A 19,083-nucleotide genomic window follows, 5' to 3' on the forward strand; every position below is an offset into this window, starting at 1 on the left:
CAAGCAGACTCCACACTGAGTGTGGAGCCAGATGTAGGGCCCAATCTCACCACCCTGAGGATCCCAGGACCCTGATATCATGACCCAAGCCAGGACCAAGAATCGGCCACCTAACCGACTGAGCCACCAGGAACCCCCTTCATTGTGTTCTTTCAAAAAAGGTATCTGCAGGTGCACCTGGGTGGCTCAGTGGGTAAAAGCCTCTGCCTTTGGCTCAGGTCATGATCTCAGGGTCCTGGGATCTCAGGGTCCTGAGCTCTGCTCAGCAGGGAGCCTGCTTCCCTTCCTCTCTCTCTGGCTGCCTCTCTGCCTACCTGTGATCTCTCTCTGTCAAATAAATAAATAAAACCTTTAAAAAAAAAAAGGTATCTGCAATTGATAGGAGAAAAACCCCAGTTTATCTAAGATTCCTTTCAATCATTTACCACATATTAAATCTACAACCACCATTAAAGAAAAAACCTTATAACACTTTATTAAGTACAAATAATATATTTTATTTCATCCCTGAAAACAAAAACAAAAAACAAAAATGTCCACATCTAGTAAGACTGAACAATTACTCCAAACTTCACCTGGTAATGGTATGGAATTAATTTCTTCACATAGAGTACACAGAAAAGAATTTAGCTACCTTTCATGAAACAATATTTTCTCATACTAATTTTAATAAAGCATTATAATTATTGCTACTATGTGTGGCAGAATACTATAACGAACAATACAATATCCAAAACTAAATTCAATATAGCCTAAATCTAGAAGCTAGCTGCACTTAAGCAGTTATTATAGAGAATAAATACTATGAAATATAGGGCACCAGACAGCAATTAAATTTGCTACAAAGGAAATTTAAATAAAGGTGTACTTTGCTCTATCCTAGAATTACCCAAGATTAGGATCTCTTGTGCTATATACAATAGCTGTTTTCCTGAAGAGTCAATCTTCATAACTTAAATTATATTTTAAATGCTCTTAATTGCTTTTAAGTGGTCATTATATAAAATGAATACCTAATGTATCTGTTACACAATCCACAATTTCATAAAGCCAGATACTCTTATATAATGTCAACATTTTCCAAGCAATTCAATGCAGCACAAATACCTTTATTATATACACCCAGCTAAAGACCTCAAGCATCCCCATCTCACAAATATCCCAGTCTCCCCTTCCACTACCAACATAACAAAAGCAAAATTTACCCAAAGGAGGAAATAATGTATTTTCCACATAACACAGACACTCAAAGGATTAAGCTTTTAAATTAATATTCATGTATGTGAAAGATCATGAATAGTTTACTTATTTTTAATCTCATCGTAAAAATATCTTCTATTCTTCAGGATATATGTAAGAAAATGTATGAGATTAGAGATTGGTATTTTTTTGTTATTGTCTCAATGTTTAGATGAGGTTACAGACAGTGGCTATTAACCATTTCAAGATTATACTCTCACAAATGTAATTTTTCAAAATATACAATAATTAACCTCCAGTTATTCTGAAGGATAGTGCAAATGAAGACATTCTTTGGGTCATAACTTCAAAACCTTATTTTCAACATTATACTTCCTTTCTCTGCTCATAATCTGAGTAACAAAATATAGTACTGAAGTAAGCACATTTTCTAATAGTATTAGTCTAACAGTTACACCTACTGAGAACAAATGACAAAATGATTCAATAACAACATTCTCCACTTGCCTAAAAAACCTGTGATATATTTAAATAAATATTTTCTAGAAATGAACCCATGCCTTTCAGTGTTTTTGGTTCCCCTTGATCTCAAACACAAAAGATTTATACAAAGATCACCTACCTGCTTACTACATCAACCACGTTACCAAATTCCCTTTACGGATATAGTACAGCATCGAGGAGACCTGCCTGAAAGCAAACTAATAACTTTTAAAATTTATGTACAGAATTAGAGTTCTGTGGATCCAGCACATTCCTCAGAAACGCGTGGGGCTTTTATTGTACAGTATTATTCTATCCTAGCCAGCAACTGAAAAGCTTTCTGCCATAGGATATACTCCATGGTGGATGTAGCAGCGCACGTGACCTTCGACTGCTATCTAATGCTGCCAGACGCGTTTATCCTTTTATTTGTGGTGACTGGCACCAGGTTTCCACTAGTGCCATTGGTAGTGTTGGTTGCCGAGCCGTTCACAACAATATAGTCAACCTTGTTCTCCAGCTTTCCCAAGCGTTGTAAAATGTCATCTAAAAGGACAGCGATTGTTCTTTTCAGATCCGCTAGGGGAAGAAATCAGAATAAACTATTTAAACACTGATAGAGCACTTCATATATGTATTTTTCTAGTCCAAGCAGGGGACGGAAAGTGAAATATTACTGAGTCATCAGACAGAAAATATACTAGAGACAAAGCACTCATACTACACATAGGAAAAACCTAACTTTTTTTTTTTAATTAAAGATTTTATTTATTTATTTGACAGAGATCACAAGTAGGCAGAGAGGCAGGTAGAGAGAGAGGAGGAAGCAAGCTCCCCACGGAGCAGGGAGCCCGATGTGGGGTTTGATCGCAGGACCCTGGGATCATGACCTGAGCCGAAGGCAGAGGCCTTAACCCACTGAGCCACCCAGGTGCTCCAATTTTAAGCAATGTCATCACATACAGAGCTTCCTAAAGGAGGAGTTATAAAGAGTTATAAGGTGAAACTCACTTTTCTAGTGCAATCAAATACATTTAAAGTCTGATTCAAAACTGTATTCCCTCTGGAAGGAACCCCATGTACTGTGAGTTTCTTAAGCAGTTTGTAAAGATGACTGTAGACGAGGCAGGGAAAGTAAAAACCAGATGAGCTCAGCAAGAAATTCAGTGAAATGCAGAAACAAGAAACCTGGATCCTCCAGAAGCTGAAGTGGGTGTATAAGTGGGGAAGCCCAGGATTCAGGGCATATGCCACAGATACTAGCAGTGGTAATGACATAAATTTCTTCCAGGATGACAGCGAAGTTTGTATCTCCTTGAGAGGTTAAGGAGTTTTGATAGGATTTACCTGGAAAGAATGAAATTATGACTCTTCTTTGGAATTTTTTTTTCAAGCTTCCCAAAGGCACCTAGTACATATGAGGTACTCAGTAAGTGGCAGCTAATATTGTTATTTTTTGCTGATCCTTAACCATAAAAGCAAGTCAAGCCCTCACAAACATCTAACAACAATTGATAAGTTTGCTGATGGTTCTGTTACAGAGAGATCAGAAAAAGCAAAAGCAAAATAAAAATAACAAATTGGACCTCATCAAAATTTAAAACTTTTGGGCATCAAAGAACATTAACCAGATAGTGAAAATAACAAGCAGAATGGAAGACATTTTTGCAATATTTGCATATTTGCAAATCGTGTATCTGACAAGGGCTTAATCTCAAAAATATCTAAAGAACCCTTAAACAACAAAAGGATGAACAAGCCAATTTTTTAAATGAGCAAAGGACTTGAATAGACATTTCCCCAAATAAGATATGCAAATAGATAATAAGCACAAGAAAAGATGCCCAACATCACAATGAAATACCACTTCAACCTACTAGGATGGCTATAATCAAAGAAAGGGAAAAACAGCAGGGTACTGGAGCAAAAATAGAAACATAGCTCAATGGAACAGAGAGAGACTCCAAAAATAAACCTGTGCTTATATGGTCAATTAATCCATGACGAAGGAGGCAAGAACACACAATAGGAAAAAGACAGTGTATTCAACAAATGGTGCTGGGAAAACTGGACAGCTTCATGCACAAGAATGAAATTGGACCATTTCTAACATCATACATAAAAATAAACTCAACATGGATTAAAAACCTAAATGTGAGACCTAAATTCCTACAAGAAAACATAAGCAGTACTTTCCTGGCATTGGCCATAGAAACATTTTTCTAGAAAAGGTCTTCTCTAGCAAGGGAAACAAAAGCAAAATTAACATATTGGGACTACACCAAAGTAAAAAGCTTTTACACAGGGAAGGAATTCATCCACAAAACAAAAAAGGCAACCTACTGAATGGGAGAAGATATGTGCAAATTACATATCCAAAAAGGGGTGAGTATCCAAAATATATAAAGAACTTATACAACTTAACACCAAAAAAACAAAATGATTAAAATTTTGGCAGAGGACCATTATAGACATTTTTCCAAAGAATACATACAGATAGCCAACAGATACATGAAAAAATGCTCAACATCACATATCATCAGGGAAACGAATGTAAATCAAAACCACGAGAGGGGTGCCTGGGTGGCTCAGTCAGTTAAACACCTGCCTTCAGCTCAGGTCATGATCCTGGGGTCCTGGAATGGAGTCCTGCATCAGGATCCCCACTCGGCAGGGAACCTGCTTCTCCCTCTCCCCACCGCTCATGCTCTCTCTTTCCCTCAAATAAATAAAATCTTTAAAATTTTTAAATTTAAATTTTAAAAAACCCACAATGAGATATTGGGCGCCTGGGTGGCTCAGTTGGTTAATTAACTGCTTTCGGCTCAGGTCATGATTCCAGAGTCCTGGAATCAGGTCCCGTGTCAGGTTCCCTGCTCAGCAGGGAGTCTCCTTCTCCCCCGATCTTCCCCCTATCATGCTTTCTCTTGCTCATTCTCTCTCAAATAACTAAAATCTTTAAAAAAAAAAAATGTTAGCGAGGATGTGGAGAAAAAGAAACCTTCATACACTATTAGTGGGAATGCATATTGGTGCAGCCACTGTGGAAAATAGCATGGAGTTTCTTCAAAACATTGAAAATAGAATTACCATATCAGGGGCACCTGGGTGGCTCAGTGGATTAAGCTGCTGCCTTCGGCTCAGGTCATGATCTCAGGGTCCTGGGATCGAGCCCCGCATCGGGCTCTCTGCTCCGCAGGGAGCCTGCTTCCTCCTCTCTCTCTGCCTGCCTCTCTGTCTATTTGAGATCTCTCTCTCTGTCAAATAAATAAATAAAATCTTTAAAAAAAAAAAAAAAAGAATTACCATATCATTCAGTAATTCTACTACTGGGTATCCATCAAAGAAAACAAAAACATTAATTTGAAAAGATATAATACCCTTATGTTTACTGCAGCATTATTTACAATAGCCCAGATATGGAAGCAACCTAAGTGTCCATCCATAGATGAATGGATAAGGAAAATGTATTATATATACAATGGAATATTACTCAGCCATAAGAAGAATAAAATCTCATGATCTGCAATGACATGGATGGAGATACAGAATATAATGCTAAGTGAAGTAAGTCAGACAGAAAAAGACAAATACCAAACATTGTATGATTTCATTCACATGTGGAATTTAAGAGACAAAACAAATGAACAAAGAAAAAAGAGACAGACAAAAAAAAGAGATCTGCAAATACAGAGCACTGGTGGTTGCCAAAGGGGTGGTGTGTAGGGGAAATGGTTAAATAAGATAAAAGAGAATTAAGAGTACACTTATCTTGATGAGCACTAAGTAACATACAGAATTGTTGAATCATTATATTGTACACCTGGAAACTAATAAAATAACACTGTATGTTAATTATACTTCAACAACAACAAAAAATTTTAGAACATAAGCACTGGTAAGATATGGAGAAACTGGAACTCTCATACCCTGCTGATGTGAATATACAATGGTACAGCCACCGCAGAAAACAGTTTGGCAGTTCCTCAAAAAGCTAAACATAAAATTACCACATGAGGGGTGCCTGGGTGGCTCAGTGGGTTAAAGCCTCTGCCTTCGGCTCAGGTCATGATCTCAGGGTCCTGGGATCGAGCCCCGCATTGGGCTCTCTGCTCAACAGGGAGCCTGCTTCCCTTCCTCTCTCTCTGCCTGCCTCTCTGCCTACTTGTGATCTCTCTCTGTCAAATAAATAAATAAAATCTTTAAAAAAAAAAAAAATTACCACATGACCCTGGAATTGTACTCCTAGGTTTGTATACATTCCCCCAAATTGAAAAGAGACTCAGAGATACTTGTACACCAATATTCACAATAGTCCAAAGGTGGAAACAACCCAAGTGTTCACCAATAGATGAAGAGATTGACAAAATGTGGTATATACATGTAATGGAATATTATTTAGCCATAAAAAGGGAAGATGCTCTTTCTTTTTAGATGGGAGAGAGGCAGAGGAAGAGGGAGAGAATCTTAAGCAGGTTCCGTGCCCAGCTCAGAGTCCCATGCAGGGCTCCATTTCACGACCCTACGATCATGACCTAAGCTAGAATTGAGTCAGACACTTAACTGACTGAGCCACCCAGGTGCTCCAAAAGGGATGGTGTTCTGAGACATGCTACAACATGGATGGATTTAAAGACATTATACAAAGTGAAATAAGCCAGATGAAAAAGGGATAAATATATGGTTCCACTTATGTGAACTATCTAGAATAGACAAATTCATAAAGACAGAAAGTAGATTACAGGTTACCAAAGGCCAGGGAAATGGGGAAATGGCAAGTTCTTGCTTAATGGTTAGTTTCTGGTTTAGAGTGATGCAAGTTTTAGAAAGTTATTTATAATGGTTGTACAACACTGTGACTATAATTTACACCACTGAACTATATACTTTAAAAATGGTTAAAATGGCAAATTTTGTGTTATATATATATATCACAATGTTTAAAAAGTGAAAAAATATCAGAAAGGAGTAGTGAGTATAGTAGTGATGGGTGGTGGTAGAGGGTATTAAAAATGCTTATTAAAAAAACCCAAAAAATTAGAAAATACTTATGAAAAATTAAACAAAAAAAATATCAATGTACGATAAAGTGAGGGGAAAACTTTATTTGGAGGAAGTCTAGGCATGGAAGAATGAGACCTTCCAAGAAGTGTATCTTCTGGCATCATTTGTCAAAAGAACTTACATATCTTAATTTGGTGGAAATGGGTAAGAAAAAAAAGTATAAGAAAAATCCTGTGACAAGAAGTACTTAGGGATGAAATGTCAAACTGTACCCCAAAGAGCATATACATTTGTAGAGAGGAGGAAAGATAAAAACAAATGCAGATTAGTTTTTAGGAAATGGTGTGTACAGATGAAAGATATAGGATGCTTATTATACAATTTGCCCTAATTTTCTGTAGATTGAAAATTTTCAAAATAAAAGACCAGGGAGAGGAGACATTTCTTTATTAAGACCTTCCAATCAAGAGTTACAATAATATTAGGTAAATAGGAGAGAATTAAATATTTTTTAAAAATCCTTCAGCAACAATACTAAAGGATCTGTTTTCCCTGCGGGTTACTTCCTGTATATTTGAAGAGGTAGCAACATAGGCCAGAATAGTCTAGGTAGAACAGACTGGTGTGGGCATGGGAGTTGTCTATCAGCATGTTAATATGAAATGAAGCTAAAGCCCTAGGATGTTTGACACCAAGCTGAGGTATGATCTGAATTACAAAGGTACAGCCTAATCATTGATTAGAATTACAGTTTAATAACAAAGGAAAAGGCAGAACTAATGTGAAACATCTATATGGTAATTTTACTTTAAAAATGTCCTAACTTGTTAAATATACCCTTCCAGATATTCTAAAATCAACTGGAGTTGGGGCTTTGGTTTGTTTTTTGTTTTTTGTTTTGTTTTGGTTTGGTTTTTTGAGAAAGAAAATTGATTGATGAGAGGGAAGGTCAAAGGGAAAGGGAGACTCTCAAGCAGCCTCCATGCCCAGATCAGAGCCCTACCCAGGGCTCAATCTCATAACCCTGAGATCATAACCTCAGCTGAAATCAAGAGTTAGAGGCTTAACCAGCTAAGCCAGGCATCCCTAAAATCAACTGTTTTTGTTTTTTTTTTTAAATATTTTATTTATTTGACAGAGAGAAATCACAAGTAGGCAGAGAGGCAGGCAGAGAGAGAGGAGGAAGCAGGCTCCCCACGGAGCAGAGAGCCCAATGTGGGGCTCGATCCCAGGACCCTGGGATCATGACCTGAGCCGAAGGCAGAGGCTTTAACCCACTGAGCCACCCAGGTGCCCCAAAATCAACTGTTTTAATAAAACATTACAAAAAGCTCAGATTTTAACCATTTTGCTCCATGATATAAAATCAGTTAGTTGACAAACAAAAATAAAACTGTTTCCTGAACTTGCAATTATTTTAATGTACCAAAATTCCCTTTCTCTAAATTCACAATATAATTTTATGTTGCCATCTGATGGGATTACATATTTATGGGAATTACATGTTTATATTATATGGGAGTCCACAGTACTTCTCCATAAGCCCTATCATTGAAGGTGTTGGCAATTGTAACTCCTTTCTTGCCCCTTTTGAGAATCCCTAAAAGCTACCTGAAAGAGGTATCACATCCGTCTTTTTACTCTCAGCTCACCATTTTGATACATATCACAGAGTGGACACTCAACAAATGCTTGAAATAAACATTTCCTGAATATCTGATTCATGTGTTTGTTAGGTAATATCACTGTTGAGATTGATGTAAAGGATCAGATTTAGGAAATAAAGCCCTTTTTAAAAAAGAGTATTTCTTTATTTATTAGACAGAGCACAGGCAGAGGAAGGGCACAGGGCAATGGAGATACAGACTCCCCACAGAGCATGGACCACCCCCAATATGGGACTCAATCCCAGGACCCTGAGATCATGACCTGGAAGTCAGATGCTTAACCAACTGAGCCATCCAGATGCCCTGGAAAAAAAAAGCCCTTTAAGGTTCTATTTCTGCTTTAAGCTTCCCTATTCTGGAAGAAGAAATCAAATAGATTAAGGGGGGAGAAAAAGGAAAGAAAGAAAAAATGAGCTATAACAAAGATATAGATACCATCAAAATTTATACCTAGCCCAATTATGTCAACTGACACAAAAACCAAAAGGAGGATATAATGCTATTAAATATACTAAAAATATTGCATATAAAAAGATTTTAACCACACTAAACATAATCAGGAACTGTGAGGCACAGCAGGAAGCCACTATCATGCCAAGGCCTATAGAACATAGGCAGAAAGCAATGATGTAACCGGAGCCCAAGTCCAAGGCCACCCAGTGGAAAATAAAGCCAAGGCAGGCAGTCTAGGAGAAGCAGGAGCTATGAAAGCGAGGGAGGCAGAAAGGGAGGCAGAGACAGAGGGAGAAAAATACCCTAGGCCTTTCCCTTCCTCCTACATTCCAAACTCCTGCCAATGCTCCCCACTGGCCAAACCCAGACAAAAGCTCACTAATTTGGGAACTTGGGAAACACTACCTACTCAAATCAACCTCCCCTGAGATACAAAACAGAAGAGAGAAAGGGTAAGTAACAAATCTGAAGGCAACCAGGCACTGGACCAGCAACAAACTGCAAATATACATGCCTTCATGAACCCCATACTTAGGTCTCTCTGTTTTATCTCTTACTTGTATCTCAATAGGTTTTACTGTTAGTATGCTTATTATGAGCTGCCTCAAATCTGTTATATAGAAGAGAGGCAGATATAAAATAAGATAACCACGTGTGTACACAAAAAAAGGAACAAAATGTAGTAAAATGCAAAATGACTAATGAAAATGAAAGTATTTAATATATAAAGCAAGAACTTTGCCTTATTAACATTTTTCAAATTCAAACTGACCTTTTACCATTGACAACATCAGCTTAATGGTACAAGGAAGAAAGCTTAGAAGTCCCTTCTTAATCATCAAAGTGAATTACTTTGATGAAGCCACTAACAATAAAAAAATACTTTCTAAGAAATATGAACTAATTTAAATTGAACAAAGATAGCACTGTTAAGTAAAAGTGGTTCCAAAAACTTCATAAACTCTATAATTAAATGTACATTAATTGTTTAGTCTTTTACATTTCTAATACAGCCACCTTGTCCCACTGAGTGCTGAATAAATCGTGTCATTCAATGAAAATTTTATTACTTCTTTACTTCAAAATGCAAGACACACTGTTGAGACTTCATGAATAGATTCAGCTATGTTCCTGTCAAATTTTAAATACAGGGGCACTTGGGTGGCTCAGTGGGTTAAAGCCTCTGCCTTCGGCTCGGGTCATGATCCCAGGGTTCTGGGATCGAGCCCCGCATCGGGCTCTCTGCTCTGCGGACAGCCTGCTTCCTCCTCTCTCTCTCTGCCTACTTGTGATCTCTGTCTGTCAAATGAATAGATAAAAAATCTTAAAAAAAAAAAAAAATTTAAATACAAATTAAATGCTTAGAGACATAAAATAAGCCCAATTTTTCTTGAAAAGAAAAGCTGAAAAATGAACTTAACTAAATGATATATACCATAAATAAGCTACATTTTAGGATGCCTAGGTGGCTCAGTTGGTTAAGTGACTGCCTTCAGCTCAGGTCATGATCCCGGGGGAACCTGGGATTGAGTCCCCCAGTTTGCTCCCTGCTCAGTGGGGAGTCTGTTTTTCCCTCTGACCCTAGCCCCCTTTCATGCTCTCTCTCACTTTCTCTTGCTCTCAAATAAATAAAATCTTCAAAAAAAAAAAATTAATAAGCTCTATTTTAAATAGCCACATAAAAATCACTTCTAACAGGTATTCTGAAATTAATTTTGCTTTAACATATTTAGAATATAAAAACTACTCGTTTCATAGGTTTGGCTTGCCTTTTTTTAAAATGGTAAATAACTTTTTTACTTTGAGATAATTATAGATTTACATATAGTTGTAGGAAGTAATAAATACAGAAATTCCTGTACCTTTACCCAGTTTCCCCTAATAGTAACATCTTATAAAACTATATACAACATTACAACCAGAATACTGACATCAATGCAGAATATTTCCATCCCACAAAAATCCCTGTTACCCTTTCATAGTAATACCTACTTCTTTCTCATTAGCCTGTTAATCTGATAAACTACAATTGATTGATTTTAAAAACTGAACCAGCCTTGAATCCCTGGAATATAAACCACTTAGTCTTGGTGTTAACTTCTGGGTCCCTGGGTGGCTTAGTTAACCAACCGACTCTTAATTTCAGCTCAGTTCATGATCTCAGGGTCCTGGGATCAAGCCCTGCATACAGGTCTGTGCTCTACCCAGAGTCTGCTTGTCCCTCTCCCTGTCTTGAATAAATAAATAAAATCTTAAAAAATTCCTTTTATATGTGGCAGAGTTCTGTTTGCTACTATTAGGAACTTTCATATCTTCATTCTTGAGAGATATTGGTCTATAGTTTTCATTTCTTAAACTATCTTTGTCTGATTTGGGGGAAAAGATTATACTATCTTCATAAAATGAACTGAGAAATGTTCTCTCCTATTTTCTGGAAAACACTGTGTGGAATTGATATTCCCATTTAAACTTCTGACAGAATTATCCAATGAAGCCATCTGGGCCTAGAGATTTCTTTTTTTTTTTTTTTTTTTAAGATTTTATTTATTTATTTGACAGAGAGAGATCACAAGTAGGCAGAGAGTCAGGCAGAGAGAAAGGAAGGGAAGCAGGTTCCCTGCTGAGCAGAGAGCCCGATGCGGGACTCAATCCCAGGACCCTGAGATCATGACCTGAGCCGAAGGCAGTGGCTTAACCCACTGAGCCACCCAGGCGCCCTGGGCCTAGAGATTTCTTTTTGGGGAGTTCTTAAACTATAAATTAAATGTCCCTAATAGTTACAGAGCTCCCATAATTTTTTTTAAAGATTTTATTTATTTATTTGACAGATAGAGATCACAAGTAGGCAGAGAGGCAGGCAGAGAGAGAGGAGGAAGCAGGCTCCCTGCTGAGCAAAGAGCCCAATGCGGGACTTGATCCCAGGACCCTGGGATCATGACCTGAGCCAAAGGCAGAGGCTTTAACCCACTGAGCCACCCAAGTGCCCCACTCCCATAATTTTTATATTGTATTTTAAATTTCCCTTCAGACTTCTTTGATCCATAGATTATTTAGAAATGTGCTGTTTCGTTTCCAACTAGACATTTTCCAATATTGATTTCTAGTTTGAGTTTATTGTGGTCAGAGAACACACTCTGTATGATTTTAATTACTTTAAATGGATTGAGGTTTGTTTCATGGCCCATATGATCTACTTTGGTAACTATCATAAATAAGATTCCATTGATTAGATTATATTCTTCAGATGTTCTATATCTTTGCAGATTTTCTAAGTAGTTCTAGCCATTCCCGATAGGGGTGTGTTTAAGGTCTCAATTATAATTATGGATATATCTATTTCTCCTTTTAATTCTACCACTTTGTAGACACAAATTTAGAATTATTTCTTCTGGGTGGTTTGACCCTTTTGTGATTATACAAAGTCCTTCTCTGACTTTGCTAGCTTTCTTTGCTCTGAAGTCTGCTTTATCTGATATTAATGGAACCCCTCCTGCTTTCCTTTGATTAATGTTTGCATGATATATCTTTTTTCCATTCTCTTACTTTCAGTCAGCCAATATTAATAAATTTGAAAAGAGTTTCTTGCAGAGAGCACATACTTGGGTACACTTCCTAATCCAGTCTGCCAATGTCTTTTAGCTGGTATATTTATAACATTTATATTTAGGGGCACCTAGGTGGCTCAGTTGACCTTCAGCTCATGTCCTGGGATCTAGCCCCACATTGGGCTCCCTGCTCAGTGGAGAGTCTACTTTTCCTTCTCCCTCTATGATCTCTCTTGCTCTTACTCACTCTCAAATAAATAAATCAAAATCTTTGAAAAAAAAGAAAAAGGAACATTTATATTTAATGTAATTGTTACATATTAGGACTTAAGTCTGCCATTTAATTTTGGGTGGGCTTTTTTTCTGTTTTTAACATCCCTATTTTCTTTTTCCTGTTTTCTTGTAGGTTATTTAGAGTATTTTTTTAGAATTCTTTTTTTGGTTTATCAGTAGTGTTTCTGAATATATCTTTTTGTAAAGTTTTAGTGGTTGCTCTAGATATTATATCATATACCTAATTTATCATTCATTTTACTTAGTGAAATAAATAAGCTTCACCTCTCTTTACCGTTGATGGTTCATTTTATGTCAACTTGGCTAGGCTACAGTGCCTAGAAAATATACCAATCTATAAGTTGTTGTGAGGCATTTTAACATGTGATTAGCATTTAAACCAGGAGATGTTGAGTAAAGCAGATTACTCAATATAAGTTGAGTGGACCTCATTTATAATGCCTTAAATATTTCCTTTACATACATTTAGAATCACATCCATGTTATAATTTTTTGCCTCAACCATCATAGTTTAGAAAACTCAAGAAGAAGAAACCTACTGAATTACTCTTATTTTTATTTGCTGGGTTCTGTCTTCATTCCTGATAGTTCCAAGGTTCCTCCTTTTATTTTTTTCTGTTTATAGTACTTACTTTTGCTATCTCTTAGAGTAGGGCTGTTACTTTTTTCCTTCATCTGAGAAGGTCCTTGGTATCCCCTTCATTCCTGATGGATATTTTCACTGGCTATTGAAATCTGTTTTTTAAAAAGTATTTAAGTAATCACTACACCCAACATGGGGCTCAAACTCAACACCACAAGATCAAGAGTCACATGCTCTTCTGACTGAGTCAACCAGGTGCCCCGAGAATTCTGTACTGATAGGTCTTTCCTTTCAGCACTTGAAGAATATTTTGTCACTTCCTTCAGGCCTCAGTGGTTTCTGATGAGAAATGCACTGTTATTTGAATTATTTTTCCACTATAAATAAGGTCATTTTTTTTCCTCTAGTTACACTTAAGATTTTTTTTTCTAGTTGCTCTTTAAGTTTTCAGAAGTTTAATTATGATATATCTTGACATGGATTATAGGGGGCTTACCCTACTTAGGGTTCAATCACCTATGTCTCACCAAATTTAGGGAGCTTATGACCATTATATTTTTTAGTACTTTTCCAGCTCTGCCCTTATTCTCCACTCCTTCCAAAACTCCAATGACACAAATGTTACAACTTTTGTTATAGTCCCACAGGTTTCTAAATCTCTGGGGTTTTTTTCCAAGTCTATTTTTTCTCTTGTTCAGATTGGGTAATTATATTGTTCTATATTCCAGTTCACTGATTCTTTCATTTCCATTCTGTTAAGTCAATCTGCTGAGCTTTTTATTTCAATTACTGTACTTTTCAGTTCAGAAACTTCCATTTGGTTTTTCTTTATATGTTCTATTTATCAGCTGAGACTTTCTATTCCTTTGTTGAGGCTATCTTTTCATTTTTTCTATGTTCATTAATCTCTCACTGAAGCATTTTTTTCTTAAGATTTATTTGAGAGAAAGAGAGAATGAGAGAGCACAAAAGGGGAGAGGTCAGAGGGAGAAGCAGACTCCCCACTGAGCAGGGAGCCCGATGTGGGACTCGAACCTGGGACACCAGGATCCTGACCTGAGCTGAAGGTAGCTGCTTAACCAAATGAGCCACCCAGGCGCCCTCACTGAAGCATTTTTAATGAGTGTTTTTTCAGTTCTTTTTCAGATAATTCTAACACCTGCCAATGATTATCTTCTCCAATTTAAAGATTTTCCCAATTCTTTTTTTAAAATTTTTTAATTTTAGATTTTCCTAATTCTTGATATGACAAGTGATTTATATTTGAAAACTGGACACTTACATATTAGTGTATGAGATCCTCTATCTTATTTAAACCTCCTGTGTTACATGGTTTTCTCTGATATCACTGTGGAAGGGCAGAGAGGTGCTTCCTTACTATTGCCAAGTGGAAGGAGAAGTCTGAGTTTCCCATTTAGCCTCCACTGTCACCTGAGTGTGGTGAGATCCTTATCACTGCTGAATGAAAGTAGGAGTTCCAGGTCCGCAAGAACACTTCACCGATACTACGGTGGGGATGGCCTCCATACTCCTGGGCAATAGTGAAAGTCCTGACTCTCCATTAAGACTCTCTGACATCACCCCAGAGGGTGTGGAATGGGGACCTCATTACTGCCAGGTAAGCATGGAAGTCATGGCTCCCCACGTGGTTTCCACTGGTACCATGAGGGAGGGGATGTTAGATGCCTCATTATAGCATCACCAGGGTGGAAACATAGGCTCCCCATCTGGCCTTTGCTCATGCAGGTGGTGGTACTGGCACAGTATTTTTCTGTGACGTCTGGCTGGATAATTGTTATTGTCTAAAAATTTTCTGTCTTGCCAGGCTGCCCCTTTCTTAGCTACAAGAACAGGTTTCTGTTGGGAAGGTTACTGGCTTCTTCAGCTCTAAGTCTGGAATATATGAGGTTAAAATAAAACAAAACGGGGGTGCCTAGGTGGCTCAGTTGGTTAAGCATCTGCCTTTGGCTCAGGTCATAATCCTGGCATCCTGGGATCAAGCGCCAATTGGGCTCTCTGCTCATGGGGGGAGCCTGCTTCCCTCCACCCCCACTCTTGTGATCTCTCTCGCTCTGTCTCTCTAATAAAAAAGTTAAATCTTAAAAAAAAAACAAAAAACAGAAACAAAAACACTGGGATCTATTGTGTCCTGAGGTCCCTAGCCACTCTTTTTCTCTGTTTTTTTTTTTTTCTAGATCCCTGTTTGTTTTATATAAAATGTCCAGAGTTTTTAGTTGTACTTAAATGGGAATAAGGAAAAATGGATAGCACAGGAACAGGGAAAGGAGGGATCCCCATCTTCCCAAAGTCCCCAGTTTAGGGAAACTTTTAAAATTGATTTTCTTCAACCTTAAAAGATATTCTCTAGGGGCACCTGGGTGGCTATCTTCAGCTCAGGTCATGATCTCTTGGTCCTGGGATCCAGCCTCGCATCAGGCTCCACACTCAGTAGAGAGTCTGTTTCTGCCCCTCGCTCTACCCCTTCCCCCATTTGTATGCTTTCTCTCTCTCTCTCTCTCTCAAAAATAAAATCTTTTTAAAAAGATTCTGTAGCAGCTTGTTTTCTGAAAATGTTTATACCACTGTTTCTATTCATTACTTACATAATAACTTACATATTTGAAAAATTAAGAAATTTTAACCTCCATTTCTAAAGGGAATTTTTTATAGACTCATATAGAAGAACAACTATTTGTTAACTTATTTGCAGAAAAGCATTTAAATATCACATTAAATTGTTCTCTAATTCTCCCAAAATATTTTTCAAGTCCGTTTTTTTGTTGTTGTTGGTTTTTTTTTTTTAATGTTTAGCTACATTGGTAGACAATAAAACTAAAACTCTTAAAACAAAGCAGGGTCAATCTTTAGAGGGAGAAAGTCTGTACTGATAAAACACTAGTATTGGGACAGATTCAGGAACAGTATATAGGAAACCATGCATCAACTGCAAAGTGTCCTATTAACAGTCACTGTGAAGCTCAGAGCAAGGATCCCCAATTCACTATTCAAGACAAAACCCAGAATCCAAGAGATGTTACATGGGAAGAAACAAAATGACATCAGAGAAGACTAAGAATATTGAGAAAAAGACACAAAGCAGTTAGAAATGAGTTTATGTTACACAGAAAGCACAGTTACTGCTCAAAATTTACAGTGATCTATAAAGCTGAACTGATCTGCCTATGACCTTTGCAATAGTAACAATCCACTGTAGACTAGCACTTAAAAAAAATTTGTTTGGGGCACCTGAGTGGCTCAGTCGGTTAAGCATCTGCCTTCGGCTCAGGTCATGATCCTGGGGTCCTGGGATTAGGCCCTGAGTCAGGCTCCCTGCTAGGTGGGGAGTCTGCATCTCCCTATCCTTCTCCCTCTGTCCCTCCCCCAACTCATGCTCATCACACACTCTCTCTCAAGTAAATAAAAATCTTTTAAAAAATTGGCTTATGCTTATTTTCCCAACTAGGAAAATAAGACCTTTCAATAAACGTTTCTGATTGACAAGCTTTTTTTTATATAGCAATGAGAAGCAAAATGGTTTCTATAGATGGCTAAAGGTTCAAGTACTCCAGAACTTGTAAAATTCTCATTTTATTGTAACTTACATTGCCATGTCAAATTAATAAGCAAAAGAGCAGAATTCAAATAATCAATCTAGACTAACCAGCTACCTAATTTGGAAAAAAAGAACCTGCATCTCTTACTGCTTGCACCAGAAATCTCAACTACATAACTACATAAATTAATTACATAATTACATAAATGTAAGAACAAAAACAAAAATTCCCAACTATATTAGAGTGTAAGCTTTGGAGGAAAAATTTTAAGCATAAAACTAAACCATAAAAATGATAGAAAAATTCTACTACATGAATTTTTAAAACAATATACCAACTTATTAGGCAATTAAAACCAAAGGAAAAACATTTGCAACATATAATAACAGCATTAATGTCTTTATAAAGAATCAGTCAATTAAGAAATTTCCCAGCAGAAAAATTGGCAAAGGATATAAACAATTCATTCACACAAACAAAAAAACACAAATAGCCAACAAACAAAATCTTTTAACTCTCCTATATAGAAATGCAAAAGCTAGGGGCACCTGGATGGTTCAGTGGGTTAAAGCCTCTGCCTTCCACTCAGGTCATGATCCCAGGGTCCTGGGATGGAGCCCTGCATCGGGCTCTCTGCTCAGCGGGGAGTCTGCTTCTTCCTCTCTCTCTGCCTGCCTCTCTGCCTACTTGTGATCTCTGTCAAATCAGTGAATAAAATCTTTAAAAAAAAAAAAAGAAAGAAAGAAATGCAAAGGCCAAAGCTTAGAGGTCATTTAAAAATTAAATAAAATTGGTATAGTGTGGAGAAACTGGCACTTTCACACTGGTGGGAGAGTGGTAGTAGGAATGCATACTAGTGGGGCCATTCTGAAGAACAATCTCACAAATGTCTATTAAATTTAACATGCATATCCTTGACCAAAAAATTCCACTTCTAGAAAATCTATCCTCCGGAAACATTCACACAAACATGAAATAACCGCACATTTATACTCACATATATGTTTCAGACCATACAAACATACATACAACTGCAGCACTTAATCAAGTACAAAAAAAGTTAGCAACAAATTATCCATCATTACAAAATAAGTGGGCAGCAGTGCGAGGACAGTTTAAGGAATATTTATAAAATAAAACAATATTAAGTCATTATGAAGGACAATAGACTTATATGTAATAACATGGAAAGATATTCACAGTAATTAAGTGAAAACAGATAAGCCGCAAACTAGTGTCCACAGTACATTGCATTTTTGTTCAAAATCAAACAATGTGGGGCGCCTGGGTGGCTCAGTGGGTTAAGCCTCTGCCTTCGGCTCAGGTCATGATCTCAGGGTCTTGGGATCCAGCCCCGCGTCGGGCTCTCTGTGCAGCAGGGAGCCTGCTTCCTTCTCTCTCTCTCTGCCTGCCTCTCTGCCTACTTGTGATCTCTGTCTGTCAAATAAATAAAATCTTTAAAAAACAAACAAATAAATAAATAAATCAAACAATGTGCTAGATCAAGTATAGGCAAACTACAGCTGGTTGGCTGACTGTCCTGGTAAATAAAAGTTGTGCTAGAACACAGTCACGCAATAGAAGCCATATGACCCACAAATCTTAAAATATTTACTATTTAGCCCTTAAAGGAAACGTACAGCTACTTCAATATGGGCCAAATTAACAGACATTCTCTCTGTCCTACTTTTGCTTATCTATGTTGTATATTTCTGCAATATTAGAATGTTTATAATAAACATATTTATAATCAGAAATATGTAAAGCAATATTTCAGGGAATTGGTTAAATACCATGTGGCCATTAAATGATGTAGGTATATATTCACTGACACAGAAATATTTCCACCATATATTAAATTTTAAAACACAGTTTAACAATTACCATATGTAAATACCTCTGATGGTTGCTTTCAAAACCAAGTCGTTATGCACAGCTGGGTAGCACAGCACAGATGGCTGCTAGCCTTTAAAATATCACAGTTATTTTGCTCAAGTAGAAAGAGTTTATTTTCAAGTATTTCTCTTGTTCTAAAAGATTTGCTTCTTCATTGTTTCTATCGGGGTCCTCAGACAAAGCAGAATGCAAAACAATGTAATTTCTGCATCTCTATCTTCCACAAGTACCTCCATCTCAGTGTGTACCAGCTCCTTCATCTCTAAGTCATCTAAATTTGATCCTCAAGAGCAAATGCAAGCTAACCCCCATCAATTCATAAGAACCGTCATAAAGGAGAGGAGAAAAATAGATAGTGTCCAGGACACTCCCAGATAAAGATGATAAACTGGAAAAAGACATTT

General features: G+C 37.2%; 1 protein-coding gene across 1 annotated transcript in view; it reads right to left on the minus strand.

The window, feature by feature from the left end:
* Positions 1–476: 476 nt before the first annotated feature.
* CCDC126 (coiled-coil domain containing 126) overlaps positions 477–19,083 on the minus strand; it is a 49,598-nt gene continuing 30,991 nt past the window's right edge. The window contains exon 3 of the mRNA XM_046020031.1: positions 477–2,262. Coding sequence (XP_045875987.1) covers positions 2,078–2,262 — 185 coding nt within the window. The 3' untranslated portion in view covers positions 477–2,077. The remainder of the gene's footprint in view (positions 2,263–19,083) is intronic.

The sequence above is a fragment of the Meles meles genome, chromosome 10 (genome assembly GCF_922984935.1).
Source record: "Meles meles chromosome 10, mMelMel3.1 paternal haplotype, whole genome shotgun sequence".
NCBI lineage: Eukaryota > Metazoa > Chordata > Mammalia > Carnivora > Mustelidae > Meles > Meles meles.